This window comes from Mastomys coucha, unplaced genomic scaffold (genome assembly GCF_008632895.1).
Source record: "Mastomys coucha isolate ucsf_1 unplaced genomic scaffold, UCSF_Mcou_1 pScaffold21, whole genome shotgun sequence".
NCBI lineage: Eukaryota > Metazoa > Chordata > Mammalia > Rodentia > Muridae > Mastomys > Mastomys coucha.
This window is the reverse complement of record NW_022196904.1, coordinates 80,305,376-80,329,465: the sequence shown is the minus strand read 5'-3', so window position 1 is coordinate 80,329,465 and position 24,090 is coordinate 80,305,376. Positions and strand designations below refer to the sequence as shown.

General features: G+C 38.3%; 1 protein-coding gene across 15 annotated transcripts in view; it reads right to left on the bottom strand.

Moving 5' to 3' along the window:
- Positions 1–24,090, bottom strand: part of Dlg2 (discs large MAGUK scaffold protein 2) — a 1,953,494-nt gene that overhangs the window by 973,856 nt on the left and 955,548 nt on the right. For 12 of the 15 annotated variants that reach the window (XM_031387347.1, XM_031387348.1, XM_031387349.1 and 9 more), the window contains one exon: positions 10,280–10,441. In XM_031387347.1, coding sequence (XP_031243207.1) covers positions 10,280–10,441 — 162 coding nt within the window. The remainder of the gene's footprint in view (positions 1–10,279; positions 10,442–24,090) is intronic. The other 3 variants (XM_031387357.1, XM_031387361.1, XM_031387358.1) reach the window with 1 other exon arrangement.

Genomic DNA, 24,090 nt, shown 5'->3' with positions numbered 1-24,090 from the left:
TGAAACTCAGTTAGTTTTGGCAACAAGCACTTTTACATACTGGTCCATTTTGCTGGCCCATATGTAAACACGACTTTAATAAGCACTTCTTGAACATATTTGGAATGTGTTTACCTTTGATCTAAAACTGGCAAAAAGCTCTAACATATTCAATGTTTACTCAACTCACAAGCAACAAATCGTATTCCTTCAGAAAACTTTTGGCAAGTCAACTAGCCTAGGGAATACCCCCTGGAACACCATTTGTGTTAAATCAGCTTACAACATACATGTAGCTCCTTTGAGACAGGAAACTTGTCACTTCCACTTTTACTATCATGAAATTTTATATCACACACACACACACACACATACATATATAATTTTCTATTTAAGAATATTTTTACTAATTATTTGAGAATTTCATATAATGTACCTTGATTATATTCACCTCCACTTCCCCCAATTCTCTCTTGGATATAGATTTTGTTATTTTTCTTCAAATACACATACTAAGGAAAGCAACCAGTCTCTGAAATGCTATTTGCTCCTATTCAGTTTATATAGCTTCTGATATAGACAATTTTCACATATCCCATTGTTGTGCCTGATGGAATTTACATTCTTCACAGGACAGGACTTGAGCTCTAACTTATTTTATTTCTCATTGTGTACAGAGTGCTTAGCACATACATGGCAATTACTCTGTAAATAGATTTTAGGATCCAGAGTCCTTCAAAGTCAATGTGCAAGTCACAGGCAAACATCTAGAAATATATAGCCACATGGTAGAAGAAATAGGATGGGCCATTTGGAAGACTCAAATTCCTATTGAAGTCTGAGAACCATGGATTTACATAACATAATCATTAATAATGCAGCCACCATAGATACCAGGAAGAGAAATCCCTTGTAAAGGGAGAATGTTCAGGCTCTGCTGGTCTTAAGCAATGTATATTTGAAGAATCCTTTAGCTTCATTTTTTTGGGCACAATAATTTCTTTCTGTCCTTTGCCCTCATCACTTAGAGCATGGGGAAGTTGGGACAACGCAGTAGCCTTTGGACATCCTTATTCTCCTCCCAGCAAGAAATGCATCTGGCAACATGATCTGGTATATATCTATACACTGACATGAGCATCTTTTGTGGTATATTCCATTTTCTATTCTATTCCTTAGTTGCTCATTAGATTTATTTTGCAAGTATTTACAGGTCAGATGCCCTATGAAAAGCCTGTCTTTAATAATTTTCATTGTTCCTTCTGCCTTGAGATTGTATGGCACTCATTGCCTGGTAATATAACAATCTGAAACTCAGTTGCTACATTAGCTGGATTTATGCCCAACATCTCGCAAGTAATAACTTTGAACACAGAACGTCTTCCTAACCTTTGTATTCATTTTCTTTAGTCATAAGGAGGGAATAATAACACATATGTCTTCATATCTCTTAAAGCTTCCAAAAAGTATGCTTCTTTATGTTTTAGTAAACTCTTATTTGGAAACATTTGTATGCCCGCAGTTCACTGGCTGTACTTTTTTTTTTTTTTTTTTTTTTTTTTTTGACTTAGCCAAAGTGACATCAAGTTGCAAAGAAAAAATGACTACTTGGATAGTACACACTTGCTTATCTGAAATGAAACTACACTGTAATGTCTTACTCAAAGTGTACAACTAGTTTATTGTTTAAAGGGGAAGATGGTTTAGGAATTGTGGGTAACTTAAAGCCATCAATACCACCAGCACCACTACCAGCAACAAGAGATATCTCACATTGATAAAAAAGCCTCTGTGGTTTAGTAATCTCTTTCTAATTGTAACAGAAGCCTTGGCAGTAACGAGAGATTAGTTTTCAGAGAAGTTATAAAAATAAGTGAGTTATAAAATTCCTAATATTCTTTAGGAATATTTGCATAAATGATCACTATTAATACTCATTAGAGATTATTATAAGAACCTTTCTGTTTTAAAAATCGGTGTGCCTTTGATATATACATACAAACAAAGCAATCTGTTATGTCTTTAAAATCATTGTTATTACTTTTATGTAGATGAAAGAAGCAGGAAGTTTGAGTACTATCTTATGACCCATTTTTCAAAAGCCACAATAAACCCATTGTGGGCTTCATTCTCTTGCCATGTAGATGGAAGCCAGACAACTTCAGGACTGTCATGAAGCTCTTCTTAGACAGGTTCTTGCCCTGTATTGGACCTTGTCAACTAGGAAGGTTCACATTGATCAAATTCATGCTCTCATATTTACAAGGCAAGTGCTACACAGAGCCATCTCTCTAAACCCTAGAGAGAATTCTTGAATTGTAAAAAGCAACTGTAGGTTTTATTTGCCTTAATTTTTCTCTACTTTTAACATCTGGCCTAAAGAATTAAGATATTTAGGATAAATTGCTGTGACCCTTTCCAATTCACAAAAAAATTAAGGCAAGTTAGATTTCATTTGCTCAGAATTCCATCCAGGAGCTTTTGTGCTCTGGTTCAGTACACATATTTCCAGACCATGTACCACTCAGCCAGCTCCTCTTACTAGGCCTGGGCACAGAACAAAATGCATTATCACAAGTATGCAAACTTCTGCCAACCCCTTCTGGTGTCTTTTCTTAACTACATGCTTTTCAATTCAGCCTCAAAGATCTCAGCTTCTTCCCATAACAGATGCTTGCACAATCTTCAGCTCAGCTGCTTCCGCCATCTAGTGGCGACAGACAGAAGTGTTTGGTTTTCTGGAATTGCTAACGCTGTGAAATGGCAAGAATCAGCTTCACTTCTCAAATCACTGGCATTACTAAAAATGCCAAGCCTGGAAATACAAATGAACAGTTTTTTTCTAGCAGCTGAAATTGAAGACTTCATGACTTCTGGGGTCACGTGCAGCTTTTAGTTGTTTTCAGTTTGGTGGGTTTTTTGTTGTTGTTGTTTTGTTTTGTTTTTTGGTATGTTTGTTTGTTTGTTTGTTTCTATGGTCAAAGTATTGATTATACACCATGTTACTTATGAAGCAGATATTGCTTGACCAACACAGTCTTTGGAATGTTATATTATTGTACACAGGGAACCTGGCTCACTTTGATGAGAATTACTTAGCCTCAGTTAAAAACTGGAAATATCACTAACAGCCAATTATTGTGATGAGACTTGCTGCTTCTGATCTCAGTAGGTCCCTCTTTCTCCACAAAGTCCTGGAGCTTCGAGTGGATCCTGTACCTCAGTCTTCGGTATTTCTCCTCTTTTTGAGCAACCCTACTCATATTCCTAGCTTGCACTACAGAAAAGATGTCTGTATTGTTAATTCTCTAGTAGACATTTCATCTTCTTCCTCTTTGTTTTTGGGAAGAGAAAGGCAGGAATCATATCTGAGGCTTCATATATGCTAGACAAATGTTCTATTAGTGAATTTCATAGGGGGACAGTTTTCATTCATGTCATATATGTCTCTATCCAAACAGTCAAAATGAAAGCATTATTTAATCTCCATCTTTCTCCTTTCTACCTTCATGATTTAGTATGTCTCAGAGCCCTGTATATGAGACATCATAAATTTTCTAAACAAACTGTCAAATTCATAGTTTCCATGCTCAGTGCCTCCACTTTATCTCCGAGCTCATCATCTTGCCTTCTATGAGATGCCCTTGATTCTGATCTCACTCTTTTCCAGTTTTTCTTCAACACCACATGAATAATTGTGTAATTTCCAAGTATGACTATGTCATTTTCCATTATAAATTTTGCAGTCATCCCTTATTACTTACAAGGTGAAGTCCAGTCTCTGCCAAAGGTCATTCTTTGCTCTTGCCACCCCTCTGCCTCACTCTGTCACATGCCTTGCACTCACCCAGCTCTCTGCAATTTGCAGTCATCATTTCCCCTCTCTTCCCTATTCAGGTAAGTACCTTCAGTTCCCAGAATCCTTGAATATTGATATGATTATTGAAGTTAAGAGCAACTTTGACCTTTTCTCCTTAGTTTCTACGAATCCCCTCTACAGTTCGTTCTCTGATCACAATTCACCTCCTATCCAGTCCCAGTGAGCTAAAAAAAAAAAAAAATAAATAAAAAAAATAAAAATAAAAAAAAGTTATAATTCAAGGTCTTAGGAGGATTTGCCCCTTCTTTGCTATTTTACTGCATAGAACATGACATACTATATATGTCAATCTCCATACCTGTGTGTCCAACTACAGCATGTAAGAAATCTGAAGACGGGCTGGAGAGGTGGCTCAGTGGTTAAGAGCACTAGCTGCTCTTCCAGAGGTCCTGAGTTCAATTCCCAGCAACTACATGGGTCTCATGACCATCTACAATGGGATCCCTATGCCTTCTTCATGTGTGTCTGAAGACAGTGACAGTGTACTCCTATACATAAAATAAATCTTAAAAAAAGAAAAAGAAAAGAAAAGAAACCTGAAGACAAGTACTTTACTTTATAACTCAAAGCATCATATAGAAAACAATATATAGGATGAAGTCAAAGATGATTAAAAGAATGAATCAATTAACACAACAAAATATTTTCTTAATACATAGGTTAACGGAATCTCAGAGATGCTGGTCACTTTCTCCAAAGTTACACAGACCGAAAGTGACAAATTTGGACTCTAATTGTGTATTTGTTTGATCTAAATCGCAATGGTGGTTTATACCACCACAGTAAATTTGGAATGAATATAACAAACCCTGAGATAGCTGGGCACAGATACTGCTACACAAAGGTAAAACTCCAGTAATTTGCCCCAAATTTAAAGCTTAGCATATTCCTATAATATGAATTCATACAACTCAATAAATAATAAGACATCAATAGCAATAATGAATTCTTCCTTTTTTTCTATATTTCTTCTTGTAAAGAAGTTCACATTAATTTATTTTTCTTAAATGTCAAAGAAGTATATGAGCACATGCAATATTTTTTACATATAAAGAAACTGAGACTTATCAAAGTTATAATCTGAGTATGCTCATATAAATAGGAAGTAGAGGACATGGTATTTGAATCTAGCTACTTTTGATTCCAGGGCCAGAATGAAGCTTTATACTGAACTTGCCTATTGTGTTAAATGGTCGATGTGTGTCTATTATGGCTTTTCCCAGTGTACATCAGCCTAGCCAAGACATAATTTAATCCAGAAGTAAAAGTCCCATGACTAAATGTATTTAGGAAACACACTTCTCTAGCTATATCCCCAGCTCAGATAATACATTGTGTATTACATTAAAAGCTCTGAGAAAGGGCTGGAGAGATGGCTCAGAGGTTAGGAGCACTGGCTGCTCTTTCAGAGGTCCTGAGTTCAATTTCCAGCAACCACATGGTGCCCCCCTTCTGGTCTGTATACATAATAGATGACAAAGAAAGAAAGAAAGAAAGAAAGAAGTAAATAAATAAATAAATAAGTAAAATTTCATTGACTACTTACTGAACCTTTTTAAAACCTTTTTTAAAACATAAAACAAAACAAACAAACAAACAAACAACAGCCAAAGGAGCTCCGGGAAACTTTATGCCAAGTTAACACACTTCACCATCCAGATGTGTTGAAGCACGTATGCATCTCCTTACTTTCCAGGTACTTCGATGAGATTCTAGCTAATGTATCTGTGAAGATTCTAGTCTCGTTTCACTGCAGCTGCTGATGGTGAGGTAGAGGGAGGGAAAACAGCCATGCAAACAACAAATGAAAAAATCCAGAAAACAAAACTGGAGGACAGTACAAAGTGGGTCACATGCTTACTGATAATGACTTCTACCTATGATAGTATTTTACATTGGCTCACAAAGAATACACAGAATAACCAAATGAAGACCATTTCCAAATGACACTGACTCTGTGTTATAGCCTATGGCCCATGGGCAGAGTCAGAACTGAGAGGGAGGCTCCTCATCTTGTGACTCTCCAAGAGTAAGCCCCAGGCACTCTAGGAAAAAGCAGTATAGCAAGGAGGATGTCGAGGTTCATCTGCCTGTACTTATTTTATGTCCTCTTCCCTCAGATTGAGATTCTCCTCTAAAATGCCCCAAGTCTCCACTCTCCACAGGTTTTTCCAATGTCTACCCACAAGCGTTCCACCAGTGCCCAGTTGGCCAAGTGATTTGCTCTCTCTACAACCTCACTAACCTCACATTCTGGTAAAGCTGCTCTTCATTAGGCTCTCAATAAAAACTAGGAGAAGGACTCTCAGTTGTCTAGCTAATACAATTTCCATTCAATTTGTAAAAGATAGCTTCAATTTTCATAGTCAATGATCCTTGATTCTTAGATGCTATTGGAAATTTTAATGCAACCTAGAAAACGCCAATTTTAATTACAAGACATCACAGATATTAGGACACAGCCAGATTTCAGATATGTTGATATATGAGAAATCATGAGATTAGGACAATGAACTGTATCTGTTATGTATCAGTGACATTAGGCAATGGAGAGTGGGACAGAAATTAATCCTTGCTTAATTAATTAGTACCCTGGTGCCTGCGGTGCGACTGTATTTAAGATATAAGGATCTGAGTTTTGCAGATTAAGAAAGACTAACAACAAGTAATTATTATTCAACTTCCCAAGGAAGTGATATGCATATTTAAATCCACATTCTTTGCCTCACTATTACTAATTCATACAGCTTACCCTAGTTTATACTTAACAAACAGATATAAGCTAGAAAGAAAACTCTTCATGGTTTATTATAGGCCAGTTTATTTTTTATTGTGATTTTCTTTTATGGAACTTTCTAGGTACTAACAGAAGAGAAAGCATCCCCATCTTGTGGCAAGGAAAACACATTCCCTAAAATCCATTGCTAAATTGCACATCTCTCCCTGACTCCATGCTTCACACTGGCCCAGGCACTTTAATGAAAACTAGCAAAGCAAGCTCATTTATCACCCAGGCAGCTGGTGCGCTCCAAAGACTAAAGCATTAGGTGATAGGAAAAGGGGAGAAATGATATCAAACCTGAAATACTGAGATTAGTCAGCTAAGTCACAGCCTGCTCAGTGTGGCATTTAAACTGTTATTCGGCCATCTCATATTCTGTTTTTGACATGTTATGTGCAAATTCCTGATTAGTATCAGAGACATGCCTAGTTTCCTCAGGAGGATTCTGGGATCATTCTTTGATTGTGTGCTCTGCCTCCTTCGTCTGGCCTCTTTATAGTCTTTTACTCAGGAACACTAGACAGATCAGGAGAGGCAACAGGGTTGAAAACATGGCGGATCTAATTGAGATCTGCTTAGCATTTTCCTGACTTTAGGTTTCCTTTGTCTGAAAACAACACCTGATGCTTAATCGTGGCAGGTTTTCCAAATGCTACACCTGCGATCATGCAGCTTACCACCTTGATGAGGGAATATGTCCTGCACCTATGGAGATGTGTGGGCTTAAACTTGACATGCCTGGCTATGTTGGAGGTACTCATACTAGTAGGTGAGCCCTTCATGTAGAGATTCCGAAGTATCTTCATTAGCTTAAGTCAGTGGCCTGAATCAATCACAACATGCATATTATGCCACTGACAGACCCCATAAACAGGGCTATTTATCTTTATAGCTATACATATTTATAATCACTGCTGCCTGAGGAAACAGTCGCAGTCTTTTCTCCCCAGATCTTCTAGAAGCATGTCCTGTTTAGTACAACATCGATAAGACACTCAAGGTGAACAAATACTAGGTTCACGGGAGCTACTTCATGGTCTCAGAATAAGTCCCAGGCAAACTGATTTGTAAGTTTTGAAATATTTTGGAGGATACTCATCCTGAACCCATAGTGCCAACAAGAAGAGAAAAAAATTTCTATCCTTGGCATTTAATATGAGAGGTTTATTATTCATAAATAGTGTCTTTAAAATCTGGCATGTGGTAACTTTAGTAGAAATCATCATTATGGTACAATCATGAAGACTAATAAAAGAACAGAATACTCAGTAAGTTATAAGGTAAATGAATCAAACAGGTAACACAAAATAAAACTATTATACTTGGGTTGATAACAGAGCTCAGTGGATAAAAGTGCTGACTATGTAAGCTTGGTGACCTGAGTTTGATCCTTAGAGTCTAGCTAAAGGTGAAAGAACTGACTCCCCTGTCCTACACACACACACACATACACACACACACACACACACACACACACACACACACACACAATAACAACTAAAATTTAGAAATAAATAATTTAGAAATAAATCACTGAAATTAAAGATAGCTCTTCTTAGATACTTATAAGGCAAAGAATAAAGGATCAATAGAAAAAATACCTATAAAAGCAGACACCTCACACACACATACGTACACACATGCTGGATTAATTTGTAGAAAAAGCAAACTTTTAAGCCTTTTTCAAGCTCTAATAGATATTTTCAAATGAAGGGTTGAGTGGTATGAGAGGAAGATGAAAGTCACTCACACAACACAAACTTACTGGATCTTTTTCTTATCTATAATGTAAGTGCTGAGACAATGACACAATCTAAGGATCCACACTTATTATTACACTGTTCATTCTTCTCTACAGTAACCAGCATAGTTTTGGTTTGACTGTTGAATAGTCACAACTCTTTTGAAACTATGCTCTAGAGCTGATTAAAGAGAGAATGTTGAGGTGCTCCATGGAGGTGATGTAGTTCTATAAGTAGGGGGATGCTAGGGGGTGGATACAGGCACCACAGGGTCCATGTGGAGGACAGGGGACAATCTCTGTTGTCTGTCTTCAACTTTCAACTTGTTTGAAAACAGTCTTTTTGGTTTGCTGTTGCATATGCCAGGCAAGCAGACCTAAGGAGAATTCCAAGGGATTCTCTTCTCTTGATACTCCATGTCATCACAGAAGTTACAGATATACAATCTACATCATCTGGCTGTATGTGAGTCCTGGGAATTCAAACATGTTCTGTGTGGCAAGTACTTTATCCACTTAGCCATTTTCCCAGCTCTTCCATGGAGGTTCAACCAGTTAGGAATAATAAATCAAATAAAAGTACTCAATGCAGCGCAGTCTCCCATTCCTGCCATATTTCAATTTATAGGTGTTGGTCTAAGAGCTGGGATAAAACTACGTGTTCATCTGAACACAACAGAATCGTGAATTGTTTCAGACAGAGAGAAAGAAAGACAGCTGTGTTGACTCCTTTTCTGGAGAACATATAGAATTCTCACCACAAAACCACTGCTGAGTCCTCCTTCAGACCCTGGGATTTCCAGGAACAAGAAGGAGGAGGCACCACCTCCCTGGAGTAGTTCAGGCAGAACCTATAGTCTTATAATGACCATAGACAAGCATCACTGGCAGGTATGCATAATGGAGTTGCTTATGGTTTAGATGACAAAATGTCATGGTTTCTACTGGACAGGTTTTGAAGTAGAACCCTGCCACAGGATTGCTTGACCTTCCATAGGAAAGGGTATCGGTCATGACTCACAGATTGAGAACCTCTGGTCTAGTACAACTTTTATAGTTTTATATATATAAACATTTAATTATACATATATATAAACATTTAATTTTGGTAAGGGTACATGGAAGTGCCAAGGAAGCCAGTGATCTGGATAATAAAATAAACCTTGGTAGTGGCTGAAGGATCAATCAGCATGATTTTTTTTAAAAAAAATTAATGAGTGCTTACAAGCCTTTTATCAAAAAGCACAAAATTGAGTAGCATTAGGCCAGTAGATAGAACAACAACCAAGGACTACAGAAAAATTTCATTCTTATTGAATGTTCCCTTATCAAAACACCAGTGATCATAAATTGTATATAATTAAAACTTAAAAGGCAGAAAGTATGGGTGAAAGCATGATACCAAACAGAAAGACTCCGGCAGAAACCATTTCCCCTAGAATAAAACCGAGGTGCTGAGGAGTCAGCTCACACATTTTCCACTGTAGTTTAGACAGCAGGACAATAATTAGGTATGGTTAGGATAGCTTTACTTCCTCTGTTTCATCTGAGACCAGGCACGGTGACAGAAGGAGAGCATTTGAGCAAGCCATGGTCTACCACTGTGTTTTCTTTCTTCCCTTAATATGGTTTGATTTCCCTGTCAGGTTTTCACTCTCAAACTGTTGCTCTGCCCTTTTTAACAGCTTAAAGGGCTTTCCAGACATCCAAACAATGGTAATAAAAATATTTCCCAGAAACACCAGGTTGGGTTCCAAACCACAGAAAGCATCTTGGCGACCAGTGGACACAGTTACTGTTTTCGAAGCCTCGTTTAATCAGGCCCACAAGAATACCTTTAGCAATCTGGACTGAAAACAATCAGCAGTTATAAAATGTAAGGAGTAATCTGACCGACCTTCAGAGGAGAAATGTGAGACTGTAAGACATATCCGTGGACATTTTCTATTTGAGAGAGGTTCTTTTCCGACACATGCACCAGTTCTGGACCTCTTACTTCATGAGTTAGCCGAGGTAAGGAATGATCATGTGGACCGTCCTCATCTTGGTATCGATACTTCTGGCAGAAAAGAAAAGAGGGAAAGGATGTATCAATGTTGGGAAGGGACTCCAATAGTTTGAACTTAGCAGGACACACTGTATGACTCATGTTAACATTGCCTAATGTTTGGCTCTAAACTCAGTGGTCATTGTAAACAAGATCAAATACAAGTAAAACTGTATCAATACTAGCCAATGCTGAAGAATTTTTTTATCATGACAATATACTGTACTTCTGAGACAAAGAAAAACTGGTAACAAATAAGACCAATATATATAATGGCAGGATCTCATTTTATTCTTTTTATCCTACAGATAATTGGAGTAGCTACATAGGTGCTAATATGCTTCAGTCACAGGTGGAGAAAAAAGTATGGAGCAATACATTAGAACTCTGATATATCTTACTCATACACTTAATTTTGCTGCAGGATCTGTCAAAAGTTTAAAATCCCCCTGATAATGAAGAGAAATTTCCACCCACGATATTTCTATAAGCTCGAAAGGGAAGATAATAGTTCTGACTTTAGTTCAACCCCACGAAGTACACTGATTTGGGTTTGTTGCATTCTAGGATAAAATATTATAATTTCAAGGAATTAAGCTAATTTTAAAAAAACTCCCAAAATGAAGCCAGAGATTGCTCAGATGGATCGAGAGGATAAGAGGTACCAGTTCCTTTTCTCTTGTTTCCTTTCCCCTTTCATGAGCCAGCTCTCTGTATTCCCATAACAGGGAGAATTTCCTGGCAAAGGTCATTGCTAAAGATGTTCACACAAATCTCCGAAAGCTGGCAAGAAGAGAAAATCTCAGGACAAGAAATGATCTGAAGGAACTCACTCCTTGTTGGGAGCTCTCCATCTTCACTCATGGTCTGAATCTCCAAGGCTTGACACCCTATCTCTTAATCTCTTCCTGACCTTCTCCTTCCAGAGTTGTCTTTTAAGGCAACTACCCTGTTTCAAAGTGTTTGGCCATGTAGGAAAAAGTAGGAGACTATTCTGCCTCTCAACCCAGCTAACCCACTCTTCCATTGGTCTTGCTTGATCTGTGTGTCTTATGTATTATATAAGGACATTGGAATCAGGATCCAGAAGCTGTCATAAGTGCCTTCTCAAGTTTCACTCTACATCATACCTTTTCCCAGTGCTTTTCTTCTGTTACCATACCCAGTAAAGAAAACTCTGTCTTCTTCTGAAGATATTTTCACTTATTTTTGAGATGAAAAATATGTTGCCTTGGACATCAGTTTTCAGTGAGACTCATAATTTGACAACAAAAGGCACCCCAGGGTTAGTGATTCGCTTTATCATCCATTCTCAGAGCTGATTATCAGTACATGCATTTCTAGGGAGTCTCTGCAATGTCTAATGCAGTATCAATTTCAAAGTAGAAAACAACAACAACAACTATAGTGTCATAATAAAATTCTATAGTGTCATAAAGGTACTTGATAAAGGACTCCTATAGTCTGCTTTCATTACAGCCATTCGTCTGTGATACTGTATTTTGACTGTGACAAAACTAAGGTTTTTGGAAGTTAAGATAACTTTTCAATGTCATCAACTATAGAGAGATTAGATATGGGATCCAGTCTAGATAATTCCAACTTGATTGTCTTTCTACTTACCTATATAACCCATTGTTTAATCCCATAAGGAGATGAAGTTAATTCTAGTGATTCAGTTGGGAGCCTGATAGAAAAATGTCACTGAGAATACACACTGAGATGAGGTTTGAACATTGCTGCAAAACTGTAAATATCATGATTCTAATTTTTTAATGCTATGAATAAATTGAGGAGGCAATCCCCCTCACAACTATAGGCTAACATTTCACATTTATCTCAATCAGTTAGGTTTTCACTGGGAGAAGACAAATGTCATGGCTGCCATTGCCTACAGAATTCAAGTTTCTTTCTGTAATGAGCTAATATCAGCACCACTGCATGATCCAGACCTCAGTCACTTCTGAATGTTTCTCTTTCCATTCTCACCTAAGTGGTTATGAACTACAGCAACATCACAAATAGACTTATTCTTTTAACTTTAGTAATCTATACAATATAATTCTTTTATTTTCTTGACATTTTAAAGAATATATGGTGTAGCCAGGAATGGTGTGGGCACACCTCCAATGACAGGACTGGGGAGGCTAAGGCAAGAGAATTATGAGTTTGAAGCAAGCCCAGCCAGGCTCTTGGCCAGAAGGTTACATAGCATAATAAGACCCAGTCACAAAATCCCATGCTGTACTGTAGAGGACTGTTTCACATGTTCTTAGAGTCATTTGATTTTGTAATAGTTGTATATAACGTTTTTTTTTTATCTTAAAACTGTTCTCATAGCTTCTTGTGCTGGCAAAGTTATAATCCTTTATGGATAGGTGTGTTTCCAATTTTTCTATCAATCTGTGTTAACATCTCAAACTCTTTAGACAAGTACCTTTCATGTATGTTGAACAAGTGTTTGCTGAATGTACTTATCCATGCCTATTGAAGAAATGGAGGGAATCAGTAGGTTTTAGCTTGTTGAGATACAGAAATATCTGCTAAATGCAACATCTTTCTTTAAAAAGCATTATAAAACCAGGTTTAAGGACAATCACAACCACACTGTTTGCTCGACACAGTTTTGTAATCAAGAATGATACAAGATTCTATATTGAGTTATACATACACACAGTTAAACCACTATATACAGTGATGATGCCCACATATAGAATCAAATTCTATAGAAGCAAAGATGGAACAGAATCAACATTGCCTGAAGGCTTAAAATGTCAAGAATCTCCCTTGTATCTTCTTGTATGTCCTATAACATTCTGCACTGATTCTAATCAGTGAATAACAGCTACACTACAATTGCTTGCCCACGTATCTACAGTCCATGATGGTCTGAAAATCAGATGGAAACATATTTATGTATTGGACAATTTCAGTGCCTATATGACACAAAATGAGAGATCCATATCTGTGAGTTTAACATAATTGACTTTAAATTATTTGATCAATGTTCCAGTCAATCTAATCAATAAGCCCACCAAGCAGAACATGCATGCAAATATCTTCATCTTTTTTTTTAACTACTTTTGTATCTCATGTGAATGGATTAAAATTAAGAAGTCTTGCTAGGGTCTGCATAGTACATTAGACCTTAGTGTGTGAGTTGGAACCAACAGGAAGTGCCCAGAATTCAGAGGAGCATAAACATTCTTGGTCCAGCACAGGAGGTTCCCTGGCAGTTTGGAAGGTAGTGCTGTGCTGGCAGAGCAGATCACAGTTGATCCAGAAGTTGGAAGTCTGCCAAGTTCTCATAAATAAAAATCTGTTTATCTTTTGTTGAACAAGAAGTACTCTACTCTCCTTTCCCACTAACAGCCTGGGTTGGCACAAGACAGAAGAGAGAGAAAGGAGAGAAATATGAAGATAGAAATAGAGGGAGATGGGGAGATAAAAAGGGTGGTGATATAAATCAAAAGCCAAGGAAAGCCAGAACATGTGTGTGTGCTTCTGAGTTCTTGGTGATACCACCATCTTCCATCTACAAGATGCAAGCGGAAAACACATTGCAAATAATATGAAAGAGGTTTGCTATTTACGGCTTAAAGCTATGCTGTGAAGCAGGTTTGAGATTAAAAAAATAATGCCGTTTATACCAGCCTGATTTATGTAGGAATTGCTAAAGTTGCTTCTGTTAATTGTACGGAAACCAGTATTCTCTCTGTTAAATCTCATTTCCTTCTGCCACCTAAGCTCTCCAAGGGTGGAAAAGCAAATCTTTACTTTTATCTCCCACAATGTTCACCCAGAACAGTACATAGTCAGTTGGCTGAGGGACTTTGCTGAGAGAAAACTTCTTTGAAAAAGGAGTTATTTCGCAAACAGGAAAAGTCTATTTCAGGAGAAGTCAGTAAGAATATGAAACAAATAACAAATCTGCAAAGGAAGTGATGGTTCCTAGGAAATACGTGACTTCAACTGAGAACACAAAAAATAACCAACAGGGAGAAGGAAGCAGGCTCAAGAAATGAGCTGTGGAAAAGGATGAGTTTTCATTTCCTCTCCAAGCAGGTCTGCCACAGTTGAGCAGAACTGCCGGGCATCTCACGTTAAGTAACACAGTATGCGTGTAGTCTGATCATTGTAGACATTTTACTTGTTTCAGGCCTGTGAGTATAGAGACGGCGTTTTTTTTTCCAGCTCCTTCCTATGTTCTCAGTCGGCCTGTGGCCCTGTAACCTGTGTCCAGCCACGCCCTGCACCTGCTGCAGCCTTCCCACCTTGCTGCATTTCAGGAACAAACGAGTGGGTAAAGCAGGGAGTGGTGTAGAAGGTGGAGGCAGACCACAAGGAGCAGAAGAGAGAGAAGGTGAAGACTCCTCAGTGTAGTGAACGGGTCCGCTCACTCATCCTTCTTAGTGTGTTCGCCTCGTTAATATAAAAGAAATTCTTGAATGGCATCTCGACTAGGTCAGGGTTCTCTTTCTTTTCAGATGTGAAGGGATAGAAGGAATATGGGAAGAGCAAGGGCGAGTTAGATATTACACAATTTTCACTGTTTCTCTCCTGGGTCTTCATCCTCCACCGCACTGCTCCTTCCTTTATAACCTTTCAGGGGCAACATTTTTGTGATTATTTTCTTGATGTTTCCTTGCCCCATGGACTGACACTTGTGTAGGAACAAGGGCCCTAATTGGTTTGTTCAACCCAGACTGCAGTACCTGATACGAAGAGGGTCCTCACGAAATGTTGAATGAATTGTCTGGCCCAGTCTGTCTTCAAATCTATTATTCAAAGATCTAAGAAAAGTAGGGGAGAGGGGGAAGGGAACAGGCTTGTTTGTTTGTTTGTTTTCCTGGAGAGGAACCCCGGGAAAGGAGATATCATTTGAAATGTAAATAAAGAAAATATCTAATAAAAAAATTATTGATAAAAAAAAGTAGGTCAAAGTTAGGGACCTCTTTCTGCCTCTTTCTCTATCTCTGTCTCTCTGTCTCTGTCTCTGTCTGTCTCTGTCTGTCTCTCTCTTTGTCTCTCTCTGTCTCTCTGTCTCTGTCTCTCCTTTGCACCTTTTAGGAAAATAACCCACAGGCAGCCATGCAGGCTAGCCCAGTGAATGCTTGAAAGACTTTTTTTTTTTTTTTTTTTTATCAGATTTGGAACAGGATATAAGCAAGCGCACTGGAGTGAGAGATGAACCACTCTTCAAGGCACTTCGTTTGAATTTTTTTCAGACAAACTCTCAACTAAAAGGAAATACTTGCCTGCTTTTTGCCACAAAGAACAGGACAAGCCAGGATGTTAATTAAATTACAAATCAGCTGTCTGCTTGCAGCTGACAGAGCTTTGTGTGCTTCCAAGCAACGTCAGATATTTTAAACCCTCTGTAATTACTTACAATGGAGAAGCTGCCAGGAAGGATGCCTTCATGAATATTTAATGGCTCTCAAGATTCTTTTTAAAGCACGGATGATTTGAATAGTCAAGAGAGACCCTACTGTTACTTTGGGCTGCCCTCCAATTGTCTAGAGAAGATTCTAGAAGCCCAGTCAGGACTATAGTCTTTCCAGAGTCTTTTCCCTGATCCAAGGGAAGCCAGATTCATCCAGGGCATCACCCAAAAGTTAAACAGACCTGATTTCTTTGAATGTGTGGTAGTGGTTTAAATATGCTTGGCCCAGGGGCTGGCACTATTAGAGGTGTGGCTTTTTGGAGTAGGTGTGGCCTTGTTGAAGAAAGGATGTCACTGTAGAGGTGGGCAATGATTCCCTCCTCCTAACCATGTTGGAGCCATTCTGCTCCTGGCTTCCTTTGGATAAAGATTTAGAACTCTCAGCTCCTTCTCCAGCTTCATGCTTTCCTGGCATGATGATAATGGACTGAACCTCTGAACCTTTAAGCTATCCTCAATTAAATGTTGTCCCCAGGGGTTGGAGATATGGCTCAGTGGTTAAGATCACTGACTGCTCTCCCGAAGGTCCTGAGTTCAAATACTAGCAACCACATGGTGCCTCACAACCAGCCATGACAAGATCTGATGCTCTCTTCTGTGTGGAGTGTCTGAAGACAGCTACCGTGTGCTTACATAAAATAAATAAATAAATCTTTAAAATATGTTGTCCTCAATTAAATGTTCCCTTGGTCATATGTCTTTTCATTCCAATGGAAATCCTAACTAAGACATATGTGACAATGGAACCCCAGTCTGACGTGTGGTATTGTGAATTAATTTTACATAGGTGGCACACAGTTTGTTTGTTTGATTTTGTTTGTTTGTAGACTAAAAGGCTACTTTTAAATAGTCTTTTCTCAGGTAATTCTCAGAACTGGACAAAGAAGATGATGTCACACTGATTTCCAAGTGTGAAGGAGGCCAAGAGGCTTAGAGGATCTTCAAAATGTTAAATTCACTATGAAGATATGTTTCAAGACAGCTGTCATCTGATTGCAAGCTTCAGTCCAACATGGTTAAGGAAAAGCCTGTTCTAGCTATGTAAACATGAGTCCAAACTTCCATTCTGACACTTGCCTCCTCAGAGACTTTTGGGAAGTTCTTGAATACCTCTGAGCTTCATTTGACTACAGTTATGCCTGAAGAAAACAGGATTTATTTCACAAAGGTATAAGAATTGAATAAGACTCTGCATTCCTGGTTCACACTAAGGTTCAAGATAAATGGTAACTCCCCCATTTCATGAAGTCTCATGATCTTTGCAGTTTTCAGTTTTGTTATTAAAGGAAAAAAGAGTGTGGCTCTCCAAGAGTGAACTTTCACTCAGCTATTTCTATCAGCAAGATGAAAAATTATGAACAATTATTTGAATTCTTATCCTTCCATTCCAGAGGCCATTAAACTTAAGTAATCTCATAAAATATCAGTAGTGGCTAAGAATATTGTTCAGAAGAGATGATTTGGAGAGGCAATCACCTACCACATAATCTTGGGAAATTCATTAAACTCTCTAAGACTCACTGAAAGAGTAGAAGCGTGCCTATGTCACAGGAATCTGCCAAGTGCCGTTGCATGGAAAGACTTAGGAGATAGCTTATACCCTTGTATAGAATCAGTATGTAGCCTAAATTGTCTTTTTTTTGTCTGGGACATTTGATGCTTTACATGATTTGTAGTGATTTTAAAAGTGGGAGGAGCTAGACAAATAATTCTACCTTTTCCTCCTCAGTTTCTTAATCTGTTTCCATTCCTCTATGAAACAACCTGTCTGGATGCCTACAAACACAACAGTTTTACCGAGCCCCTGCTAAGTGTCAGGCACCATAATAATGTGTTTGGAAACTAACATTACTTAAGACATTGGGAGTGCTGCCTAGTGCTTCTGGGAGCATAGGGATTTTAAAGAAAGAAAAAAGTGGTAACACATATGAGGGAACGAACGAGTTCCCTGCTTTTCCTGCACCAAGTTAGAACAACAAGAAACAAACAACACATTGATGGAGCTATCTCAGTGTTTCTCTAGACTCAGCAGGTCACATGTAGGTGAGGAGCAATCTCAGGTAAGCACACAAGAACATACTTAAGTGTATGGGAGGAAGAACAAAAGTCTAGGATGATAAATATTAATTTGGTAAGAGTGACTATTTCCAGGTGCCTGTTAATTCCATACTTTGAGTTACATGCATTATATGGGGTATTAAAATAGTTCAGAAAACAGAACATTGAAGCATGGTGAAGAAAAAAAAAAGGCCCAGTGTATTTAGTGCAAGGGAATATGCTCTGTCCCTATGAAATCCTCATTCAAGTTCAGCTGAGTTAATTTTGGGGGTGGATAAAGAATGGAGACTAAGGTAGTCACCGCCAGCTTAGAAATATAGGAAGGGGAGCCACTAGTGGGTTTACTGTGAAGGATCAGCTTTTGACGTCAAGTGACTCCAATTCTAAGCCATCAAAGTGATGATTTCAGAAAGCACCCAGCAATTAGTTTGTCCTTTTGAAGCAAAACTTCAAATACTATCTGAGTAATGCTCTGTGGCTCACTGCTACTGGAATCATTGGAGAACAGTAAGATCCCGTGGGCAGTCTCTGTCTGACTCAACCCACCAGCTGTGAGTCTGCAGCATCAGTGAGAGGCAATCCATAGAAGAGAGAAGCTGACACTTCCCCGGAAGCTTTGGAGTCCAGAAAAAGAGGAAATGTCCATTTTGGCTATTTGCTTAAGCAAGGGATGGCAAATCCCTGTGCCTTGGTGTGCTTGGATTTGATTCTGTTTCTACCACTAACAAGTAATGCGGCTTTGGGCAACTATGGAAGCTCTCTGAAACTAACTCATGCTTTGTAAATATCAAGCTTGGGACATGGCAGTTGGTACTATAGGAACCCAATGAATAGGAATAAAGGTTTTGTAACCTACCACTGTGTTATATCAGGTTATTTTTGTGCAAGTTTGTATTACACAGTGAGCATGTGGCCTCCTATACTACCGTATTTCCCTCCCTCTGCAATTGTCCCCCTGGTGTCATTTATAATACAATACATGATTATATATATATATATATATATATATATATATATATATATATAAGATATTAGAACAAAAATGATGAAAAATACTGTGTTTGTCTTTCTGAGACTGGTATTAATACAATATAGGTACACAATATAGGTACATTCATTAAGAAGCATGTACATTTTTGTACAAGTCCTCACTCCCGGTACATGTCTAAGGACTCTAAGTATTTTCCCATTTTTGTATCAATGTCAAATAGGTACCAAGATTAAAGGAGGCTCCAACTAGTGCATCATAGATAGGCCTTGCCAGTATTAGGGGTAGCTGACATTCACAAAGCTATAATAGACATATCAGAACAGTTAGGAAATAGCACAAAAACCACTTGAACCCAGGCAGACTGACATGCCAGGGATGTGATCTCATCTTGTAAAGCAGTGGTTCTCAACCTTTCTAATTCTCTTCTTAATGTAGCTCCTCATATTGTGGTGACCTCCCACCATAAAATTATTTTCATTGCAACTTCATAACTATAATTTTGCTAATTTTATGAATTGTAATGTATTTGTTTCTTCCAGTGGTCTTCAGTGACCCTGTGAAAGGGATAGTTTACCTTCAAAAGGGTTATGCCCCCACAGGTTGAGAAAGAATGCTCTAAATGTTCATTAGGTGTTTTTCTACTTCTTTTTAAATGTAAAGAACTGCTATCTCCTCTGGTCATGCTTGTATCCTCTCCTATGATTATTAGATATGCTCAGAACTCATGTATGGGGTTAGTTTGTCTGTGCACAAGCCTTCCAACCATATCTGATACTCCAGAATGAAATCACCTGAACCTAGCATACCTCCTGGACATTTTTGGGCAGGCTTTGTGCCTATCTCAAGTGTAACCATGATACCCAGTGGATACCCAGGTATCCATTTACTTGTGTTTCCTCTGTGACATTCATGCATCACAATATATATTTTCAGTGGTCACTAAATTTAAAATTTTAGGAATGCAGAAGTTAATACAAAGTAAGAACTTGGAACAATTGAGTCCATACTCCAGATTAATTCATTTGACTCTTTCTTTCCTTTTCCTCAGCAGGCTTTCTAGAAAGGAAGAAAAAGAAAGAAAGAGAGAAAGAAAGAAAGAAGAGAAAGAATGAAAGAGAAAAGCAAGCAAGCAAGAAAGAAAGAAAGAAAAAATGAAGGAAGCGAAGAAAGAAGGAAGGACTGAAGAAAGAAAGAAAGAAAGAAAGAGAGAGAGAGAGAGAGAGAGAGAGAGAAAGAAGAAAAGATCTGTGTTATTCTTGATCTCCCCTCTATATGCCCCCTCAGTGTACACATGTGTATGTGCCTGCATGTGTGCATGTGCGTGTGTGTGTGTGTGTGTGTGTGTGTGTGTGTGTGTGTGTAGGTGGATGTGCACCTGAGGGAGTGGTCTGAAAAGAGGAGAGGTATTACATTCCCCTGGAGCTGGAGTCACAGGAACTTGTGAGTTTTCCTACTTGCGTACTACGAATCACAGATGGGTAATCTGTAAGAGCAGTACACACTTCTCACCACTGAGCCTTCTCTTAGAACATCATCATGCTTCCTTTACCAGTGTACAACATCCTGTACAATGGGGAAGATACCAAAGCCAGAGAACACAAGCTCTCTTAGTTTTCTATGGTGAAAACAATGTGGTCCATCACAGTGTTCTGACCCAGCTGCCTCTATCCCACAGTTTCTATGACTGAGAAATGTAGGAAAATGGAAGGTCCAAAGACAAAGGTGAAACTGCAATAGATTCTAGCTAAAACATATTGTTGATAAATAGACCATTGCATACATGTCAGTATTTCCACAAATAAATTTGCTTCTTTATGATGATATTTAAATATTTCCCAAAGAACAATATGTTATGTAATGTCTTTGGGAATGCATTTTATAATTGAGTGAGGTGCTTAAGTAGGTAACTGAATGATCTACTGAAAGAAATGATTTTGTGTGTACTAACGTCTTTAATATAGCATTCTCCTATAAAAACATACAAGAGTTTCATAAGCAGATACTATTTTCTTTTATTTTATTTTTTCTTTTTCTTTTTAAGTTGGAAAATAAATTTATTTGTTGTAGAGCATTGTCCAGAGTCCACTTAGAACTTCTGAAACTGCTTCTTGGTGCCAGCAGCCTTGGTGACCTTGAGCACATTGACTCGAACATTCTTGCTCAGGGGCCTGCACTCTCCAACAGTGACAATGTCTTTGATCTGTACATCCCTGAAACAGGGGACAGGTGCACAGACATGTTCTTGTGATGCTTCTCAAACTGTATTTTATTTATTTATTCTTCTTTTGGGAACATAAGCACAGAGAGAAATAAAGTAACTTTTTCATATCACTAAATGGAGTTGCTAGAACATGACTTTCTGTGAAGTCAAGTTGCTGAGCAGCCCTGAGAAGGCAGTGGCATGCAGCACAGTCATCCCAGGTCCCTTCGGGCACACTGTGAAAGAATCTCACATCGGTCACATGGAGTCTATTTCAGCAGGGATTCTCACTCTCTTCTTGGTTCATTTCCACCGTTAGTTTTCCCGCCAGGCTCTCCTTTATCTCCCAAGAATCTCTGAGTTTGCCTCTGCTTCCCTTTCTAAACACAGTTCTAGCCTTTTGCTACCCACCCAGCTTCTTTCCTCTGCTTCTTCCTCTTTTTGCATCTCATCCCACCAAAGCACAGTTAAACTGTCCCCAATTATTTGCAACCTAAGTACTTAAGTCTCTTCTGGAGCAATGCACCTGATATGCCCCCAGAGGCCTTTTGCCATCTCTTCACTTTGGGGATCAGGTAGGGTCATGTCCCTTCTCATGAGCCTCCAGGATTTATCCACTTCCATTAGAGTGGAATGGGACTTGGGGTAAAGTTCACAACAAACTTGTGCACATACACAATGTTTTCGTTTTCTGCCGTTTTGCTTTTTGTCTATTTATTTGACTATGTTTTTCTTGGACGGATCATAGAATCTTACAATGTTTTGATAAATATTTAATAAATGATAAATAAATGTTTGTTGAATGAATAAAGCCATCCACTTTTTGACTGATATCCTTCCATCAATCAAACCACTCAACAATTCCTAGATACTTCTTTAAATAAATGTTTGACTATATCAAAACCTCACAGATGTTTTCTACCATTCAAGCATAAAGCACAAACACATTGGTGCTATATACACAGGATCTCACACTGAAGTTCAAATATCTGTGTTCTTTTTGAGACAAATTATCACTATGCGGTCCAGGATGGCCTGGAACTCATTACTAACTAATCAAGTCAAGCTTTGAATTATTGATCTCTCTGCCTCACCTTCTACAGTGCTGCGATGGCCCAACCCTGCCCTTCCTCGGTATCTCTTTGGATTAACAATCCATTCAGACTAATAGGCTCTTTTTCTGAAGCCATTTGATATTTCCTACCTCCCTACCTGTTGTTCTTCTTGATGCTTAAATAGGGCTCTCTAGAGAGTGGGTTGGTGTATGAACTCGGGCTTTTTTGTTATGGTTGTGTTTCTTTGTTTTATATAATAATTACTACCTCTTTCTTCCAAAATAGGATCTTCTTATCTCTTTGCTTTACCTTACTTTGTCAGGGAAATCAGCCAGCACTGAGTTTGTAGTTTTTTATTCATTTCCCCTTCCACTAAGCATTTACAATGAATGAGTAAGTCTGACAGTATTCAGAGACAACTCAGGATTCAGCTCTCACTGTGCTCCCTCTTTGGCAGATGTGACTGAAAATTGTCAGTCGGGACAATGTCAGAAATTCTATATTTAACACATACATCTCCAAAATGATGAAAATACTTGACAAAACATAAAATGCACATTTTCCCACAGAGGTGCATTGAACCTAGCGTTGAGGTTATAACAGGGCAGTTTCCTCAAGGATAAGACACCTCAGATTGCCCCTAAAGGGCAAAAGGTCATCAAGTTGCCACAAACCCAGCAGATTTCAGGTCATGCGCATGAGTAATAGAGCATCATTTCCCTTTTCAGAAACTCAGATGCTTGTTGATAGGTCTTTATATTGGGTCCCTTGAAACTTCTTGGTATAAAGCCACAAAATTTGTGTTAGAACGAAGTTAAATTTTCTTTAGAGTATTTTCATCCCTGTTACAGAGAAATTCAACAGCCTCTTAAAATTTCCAACGTTGCAGCAAATCTTGAAAACTTGAGGGAAATACATATTTTAAAAAATTGTGATATTATGAATAACTACCATCTAAGTTAGATCTGTGTGATTAGAGTGTTTTATACATTGTGTGTTCATAAACTCAAAGCTCCCACCAGGCTAATAAAATTTACCTAGTGTGTGTTCCCCAACCATCACAGAAAATTTACCTCTAAAATCCATGAACAACTTCTGCCCTCTCCTCAGACATATGGCCCAAGTTGTATGTAGTTACATTACTATTTTTTTCACTTGTCTTCATCCTTGTATCTATTAAGAAAATGCTTTATCTGGTATGCAGAATTAGTAAGCACAGGGGAGTTCCCCAAATTATATAATAATATAATCAAATTATATAATAATATAATCAAATTATACTTGGGGAGCTCCCTTGTGCTTAGTTTTCTTTACCTTATTTTTCTTTAGTCCTCCCTAATTTGATTAAATTTGTTTAATCATGATATAAGAATAATCTAGGTTAGGAGTTGTAGTCGTGAGTTACTTGGATTCAAAAACAAATAAGAAAAAAAATTTGTGTGTGGAACTTTAGTTGTAGTCAAAGTTATAGGACAAATCCTTGTTTAACAAATTAAAGAAATAAGAAGATACTCCAAGAGAGTTCCGAAGTAGATCCATGTTCATTGGAAGATGTGGGGACACTGTCCAAAGTGAGTGAGTGGGACTGAAGAGGACAAGATGACCTCCTGGGAACAGCAGGGTCAACTGTGTTATAAAGGACTCAAGGTTTTGACATGAGTGCCAGAGTTAGAAAAGACTTCAATGTGAGCCCAGTACTGATGCAGTGTTCTGATGAGGGATGAGTGAAGGGGGAATGACTGTGAGACAGGAGAGCTTCCCTGGAACCAAGTTGCATAGATATGCTTCTGGGTATAGAACTCAAAGATGGAAAACAGCACCCTAAAGAGATATGTGCAGGAGGAGTCACAATAGCTAAGAGGGAGGAGCAACTCTGGGATGTGTGGGTTGATGAATGGATACACAAATGAA